Source organism: Solanum tuberosum, unplaced genomic scaffold (assembly GCF_000226075.1).
Source record: "Solanum tuberosum cultivar DM 1-3 516 R44 unplaced genomic scaffold, SolTub_3.0 scf00048, whole genome shotgun sequence".
Taxonomy (NCBI): domain Eukaryota; kingdom Viridiplantae; phylum Streptophyta; class Magnoliopsida; order Solanales; family Solanaceae; genus Solanum; species Solanum tuberosum.
The window spans coordinates 317,592-323,994 of NW_006238976.1; the positions used below are offsets into that span (position 1 = coordinate 317,592).

The following is a 6,403-nucleotide window of genomic DNA, read 5'->3' on the forward strand; positions in this document are numbered from 1 at the left end:
TTTCATAGCTTATAAATAAGCTTCAAGTGTGAGATACGTGATGGTGTTACTGAAAGAATGTTACTTATGCTAGGTTAAAAGAATAACTAGAAATATGGGCTAAGAGTTGTGGTAGGATCCCTCTAGAGATCTTGATTTCAAGAATTAGATATGGAAAAAAATCTTATTAGGCTATGCTTCCTCTTGAACGGGCTGGTACTAAATCATGAAAGAGCTAATATTTTGTTTTTGATCAAAACATTCCTATTCAATCTTTCATCATTTACTTCTTCCTCTTTTGAAGCCAACTAAAATAGTATAATGTCCCCTTTTCTTTACTATAAGAAACTTGTTCACTCTTGGTATTATACCAAAGTAACGAATGCAATATAAGACATGTACGTTTCATATAATATATTTTTACTTATAATTTAACCACAATGAAGTGAAATTATTTTTCATTTTTCATTTAATTTTAATAATTTAATACTCCATCCTGTGTATAAATTTAGCTCGCTTTCCTTTTCTAAACGCAGCGGCCTACCTGGCAATTGGCCTCAACAAAGATTTGTTAGTTATATTCGTTGACCTTTAACCAAAAAAAGAAGTTAAATCTTACCTATTCTCATCATAAAAGAAAGACGAAGAAACCCTAAAAAGCTTCAATGGCGGGAAGCAGTAGTGGGAAGCTGATACAAGACCTTATACTGTACGCTGCAAGCGCAGCATTAAGCATGGCTGTGTTATTTGTTGGGCTTCGCCATCTCGACCCGAATCGCGAAGCTTCTAAGAAAGCTATTGAATCCCGCAAACACCTCTCCAAACGCTTAGGTCGCACTCTTATTTACACCACTCCCTATGAGGTATACGCATCTAATTTTCACCTCTATTCACAATTTATTTTTGACAAAAGGAAATTTAGTCTCTAGTGTCATTTGATGATAATGTAAAATAGAAATGAGTAGATTAAGGCTTAGTAGTGATACTGTGTTTTTTTTTATAACTCAGAAAACACCTCGGGGAAGTGGTAAAAAGTTCTAAACTTGATGGATAATGGACCCGTTCTACCCTTCTCCACTTAAATAACAGTGGGGTTCGAACCTATAACATTCACCTAACCCACGCATCACAAGTAAGATCTTACCACTAGAGTTGTGATACTTCACATTTATTAGGAAAATTGGGGAATCATTAGTATCAGGAAACAAGATTTTATTATTGGAATGAAATATATCAGGGAACTAAAAAATTATAGACTGCATGTGCCCAAATAGAGTGACATGGCAGTGTGGGTTCATGCACTGACCCCAAGTAGCTTGAGATTGAGGCGTAGTAGTTATTCTTGGTAATATTTTACAGGATATGTTGCATGCTTTCTTGTGGTTTGATTTTCTTGGGTGATTTGGTCTTCTTCTTTTTTTCTTCTCATTTATTGGGTAATTCGTTGCAGGATATGATAACTGGGGATGTTGTGAATCCAGACCACATAGATGTGGAGTTTGATTCGATTGGGGGGCTGGATGGTATTAAGGAAACTTTGTTTCAGCTGGCCATTTTACCTCTGCGAAGGCCGGAGTTATTTTGTCATGGAAAATTGCTTGGTCCAATGAAAGGGGTTCTATTGTATGGACCACCTGGGACAGGGAAGACAATGCTTGCTAAAGCGATTGCCAAAGAGTCTGGTGCTGTGTTCATAAATGTCAAGGTTTCTACTCTAATGAGCAAGTGGTTTGGTGACGCCCAAAAGCTCGGTGAGTCTTTCACAATGTCTTTGCATAGCTAATTAAGTTTGTTGTAAATTAGAAATCTAATTGGACTTTTGTTCCGTCTTTTTATTGAAAACTCCATATTAATTGCTATGATCTATTTGGTTGGACGACTAAGAAATTGAGGGATGGTTTAGCATGCTAAGATTTTGATAAAAGAAATAAAAACTTTCCTCTCACACTAGAGGAAATATATTGCTTAGAATAATGTTCTTTTTTGCTAGCTTTCTGATTTTGTTTTAATCAAGGAGCTATTCCAATCTGCCTTTACAGTTCCATGTGGCACTGAAAGGAAGAAAACCGAAAAACTTAGGAGCTTTTGAAGGGGTTAGGTTTTAAGAAGTGGGGTTTTAGCATGCAACATGCTATCTTCCTTCATAAGTGATTTTGAAATGAGGGTTTGACTTTCTATTGCTAACAATTGCAGTTATTCTATAGTCGGAAGGAAGAAGAAGAAACTGGATAAGACTAGACTGCATGTTCATTTTCATACTATGTTGGCATTTACTAGCTTTAATGCCCAATTTTCCATAAGAATATGACCTTTGTTTTTCTCTTTTCCCTTCCCTCTTCTTTTTTCTTTTGGCAGTTGCTGCTGTTTTTAGCTTGGCCTACAAGCTCCAGCCAGCTATAATATTTATTGATGAAGTTGACAGTTTTTTGGGCCAGCGTCGTTCAACAGATACTGAAATGCTGACTAGCATGAAAACTGAGTTCATGGCCTTATGGGATGGTTTTACTACTGATCGTGAGTGTAACAATCTGCATTTGGTTTCCATTTTGCCTTAAAGATGATTTTAAGAAGTCCTGTGAATAGCTAGTTTCTTTTTTTCCAACTGCTCTTCATTTTCAAGTTCATATATAATTCTAGCTTTACCCATGGAAATTAAACCAATCTTTGTATTTGCACATTTGTGTCTTCTTTGTTTGAAATATTTCTGTAGCATCCATTCATGGTGTTTTAAAAGTAAGCTACATACATAATTTAGAATGTTGTTTTTGATCGATATACAATTCTGTTTCAGTAGTTTACATACTTCCTTTATGCTGTAGGATACAGACATATTTAGCTGCACTGGTAGCATGTCTTACTTTAGTACATTATAACTTATCCCTGGTTCGACATGCCATCCCCTTTTTACTCCATGCTTTTTGTATGAATTGGTTGCAGAAAATATGGCCCTGAATCTGATCTCTCCACTCTCAAACTCATCTGTTCTAAAGAAACTTAGGAAGTCTCTTTTGTTAAGCATTCATTTTGACTAACTAATATAATAGTCATTGATGAATGATATAACACTTATAAATATGTTGTTTGATGAATGCCATACCACATATGACTTATGAGTGACAAATGAATGAAATTTCCTTCTCTGCAGAGAATGCTAGAGTAATGGTCCTGGCAGCAACCAATCGCCCAAGTGACCTTGATGAGGCAATAATTAGACGCTTTTCTCAGGCATTTGAGATTGGAAAACCTTCTCTTAGTGATAGAACAAAGATACTGAAGGTAGTTTTGAAGGGTGAGAGAATCGAAGATAACATTGATTTTGATCGACTTGCTAGCTTGTGTGAGGGATACACTGGTTCAGACATTCTTGAAGCCTGCAAGCAAGCTGCCTTTATTCCTCTTAGGGAGTATTTGCAAGATGAGAAGAAAGGAGAGCAATCACAGGTGGCTCTCTCTCCCTCTATATATATATACACAAACTCCCGCAAGTTGTTTTGTTCTTTGATTATTATTATCTGCTTTTCCTGCAAAATCACACATGGTGGCATGCATGTCATAGATCAAATATCTGTGCATTTTGTTCCGACTTATAGAAAAACACATGGTAACTCCTCTGTTACAGGCACCAAGACCATTGTCACAGTCTGATATAGAGAGAGCATTGGCTGAATCAAAGAGGACCAGGGTTTCTGCTAAGAAACCAACTATTGTGAGCTTTCGGTTGGATGACTATGAGGTTCTCACTTCTACTTTTAGGTTATATCAAAATGTTTATTTGTTAAGTCTGTTTGACAGATCATTGTTGTCTTTTCTTCAAATAACAAGATATTTTTCATACTTTCAGGATTTAGACTGAGACTGGCTCCAGTTGATGACACACTTGACATCCGTTGAAGATATCATTCTTTAGGCGTGGCCTCTTTTTGAATCTCAATGCTCTAACCTGTTTAGGAAATGGAAGATATATAGGTCATTTAACTTGCATTGTTTCAATGTTGTAAATACCATGAACAAGTAGTCATTGTTACAAGGTTCAGTTTAAATTTCTCCTCCACGAGAGTTTAGTCTTGCGTTTAGCTGCAGCACACTCATGTGGACGCATCCCATAGTTTTTTGAAGACTTTATCCTGTAATATTGTTGCTGTTATAGAGGAATTGTCTTTGGAAATACCCAAATCATAGCTATTCCAGATAACTTGAATGACGGAAAGATACTCGAAGTGCAGCTTTACCTTCTGAAACTAGTCTCATGTGAATGACCTGACAATATTTTACTGGATTTATGGATAATTGCAGTGAATGACACTTATAGACAGAATTTTCAAGTATAATTCTATTTAGAGCAATTGTTACAAAGTTAATTTACTGGTTGTGTATATACACTTAGAAATAATAAATAGGCAACAAGGTGTTTAAATTTTATCGGTCTCTGAAATTGATCTATCAATGGGAAAAGGGCTCAAAATCCTCAGCTTAAAGCATAAATCCAGGCCAACTCCAGCAAAAAGGAAGATCAAAAGATTCTCCGAGACATAGACCGCGCCATCAAGAGCATGGGACCAGAAGCTGGCTGCATCCAACTCCAATGGTGGTCCACCTCCAAGTGTAGCAAGGCCTGCATTGAATGCAATAGAATCCTTAAAAAAAAAAAATTATCACGGAAACTTTTTTTGGCAAGACCAGGATCATATGTACAGACAAAAAATCCAGAATACTTCAATTTATCCCAAGGCAGTAAGCTGGATGGAACTGAATATGTGTGCATCAATAGCAACAAAACAAAGAAACAAGCATCCGAACTCAGCAAGGAATAACCTTGAGAACATTGTTTCTCAGCACATTGAACCCGTGATCTAGCCAATCAATTACTCGGCCAATTGAACCCTTGATTTAATCAATGTACGCCTTGGGTAGGCCATACTGAACCCTTGATGCTATAGAATTCTCAAGACTTTGACCTACTCCTTCCTATTCCAAATCCTCTTAAAATTACACAAGAAAATGGAAGGAGAAAGGCGACACATTACAATGCCTAGCATGAGAGTATAATACCTTTGACAACGCCAAATGCTGCAGATGTTCCTGACTTGAGTTGAAAATTATCCAAGTCTCTTCTTACAGCATAGCGGAAGGTTACACCAAACAAAGCACAACTAATAAATGTGATTGACAGAGGGAGTATTAGCTCAGAACTGCTGGTGATCCGACTTAAGAAAATGGGAAGTCCTGCAAGTGTGCCTACAATTGCAGAAAGTGAAGCTGCTTTTATGGATTCTACTCTTTCCTCATCTCTATTCACTACATCCCCGTCTGTTGCATCTCTCCTTCTAGCATCACCACTAACATTGAGGGAACGCTCAGCTTCTTCAATCATTGCTCTTGCTTCTAAAATATCTTTCTGGCATTCTGCAATCTTCAATCACATTAGCCAATCAGTACCTTAACTATTGGAGAGGACAAACAGTTGATCAAGAAAAGCTTTAATGACATCTTTAGAACATCTGAGATACTAAGAACAATGTAACATCATTCTTAAGACGTCCAGTGTAATACCCTATATTAAAATAAGGGCATAATTGTCATTTAGCTCTCATTTAAAAAAAAAAAGAGGATCAGAAAAAATTTTTTTAAAAAAAAAGGGCTGAAAGCCCTAACAGAAGCAGCAGCAACGCTGCAACTTCAGGGATCAAAAGAAGAAGAAAAAAAAAAGGACTCTTCTTGTTCTATAGTGAGCGAACGAACGAAGGAGAAACATAAATTTAAATTGAAAGCCTTAGCTCTCAAACTAAAGAGAGAGGTGGAAGAAGAAGAAGAACGAGAAGAAGGTAAGTTTCTTAACTTAGTCTAAAGGTTGAATTTGTATCTTCCATGACTATAAGATTGGGAATTGGGAAGTTGAGAAACATGGGTTTAGAAGAAAAAGAGGAAATTTATTTCATTCTTATGAACCAAGTGAATATAGTCAATGATTTGAACTATAAACTTTGGTATTGGGCTTATATGCAATAAGAGTAATTGGGCAGTAAGGTTAGGTTGATCTTTTTACAGCGAGAATTGACCAAGAAGAGACTAATGTGTGTGATTAAAGCACTAATTAAGTGATTGGGCAGATTTCGAATCAGTCATGAAACCCATAGAGCTGGATTTTTCTTTTTTTAAAATGTAGTATAAATTACCTAAATGAAGGAGTTAACACGAAATTATTATGAATGTGATTATAGATTGACCAAAGGAATTCGTACGGAGTGATTGAGTGGCAAGCTTGGTAACTCAACACAAGTACAGTGAGTAGTAATCTTACCACAATTGATGTTTTATAACTTGCATGACTTTCACATGGTTTATAAAGTAAATGTGTTATTGAATGTTTTGAACTTGCATGTGGGACAAGTCTTTTACTGGATATGATACTGAAAAGATTATTTGA

General features: G+C 36.3%; 2 protein-coding genes across 2 annotated transcripts in view; one reads left to right on the forward strand and one right to left on the reverse strand.

Moving 5' to 3' along the window:
* Nucleotides 1–461: 461 nt before the first annotated feature.
* Nucleotides 462–4,171, forward strand: LOC102592872 (ATPase family AAA domain-containing protein 1-like). The gene is made up of 6 exons (XM_006343731.2): nt 462–842; nt 1,430–1,730; nt 2,335–2,493; nt 3,125–3,420; nt 3,599–3,712; nt 3,821–4,171. Exons 1-6 carry the CDS (start codon nt 645–647, stop codon nt 3,830–3,832), a joined length of 1,080 nt encoding a protein of 359 aa, XP_006343793.1. The 5' UTR covers nt 462–644; the 3' UTR covers nt 3,833–4,171.
* Nucleotides 4,172–4,288: 117 nt separating this feature from the next.
* The window catches only part of LOC102593433 (uncharacterized), a 4,641-nt gene continuing 2,526 nt past the window's right edge, over nt 4,289–6,403 (reverse strand). The window contains exons 2-3 of the mRNA XM_006343732.2: nt 5,029–5,389; nt 4,289–4,591 (exon numbers count right to left, since the gene is read on the reverse strand). Coding sequence (XP_006343794.1) covers nt 4,389–4,591; nt 5,029–5,389 — 564 coding nt within the window. The 3' untranslated portion in view covers nt 4,289–4,388. The remainder of the gene's footprint in view (nt 4,592–5,028; nt 5,390–6,403) is intronic.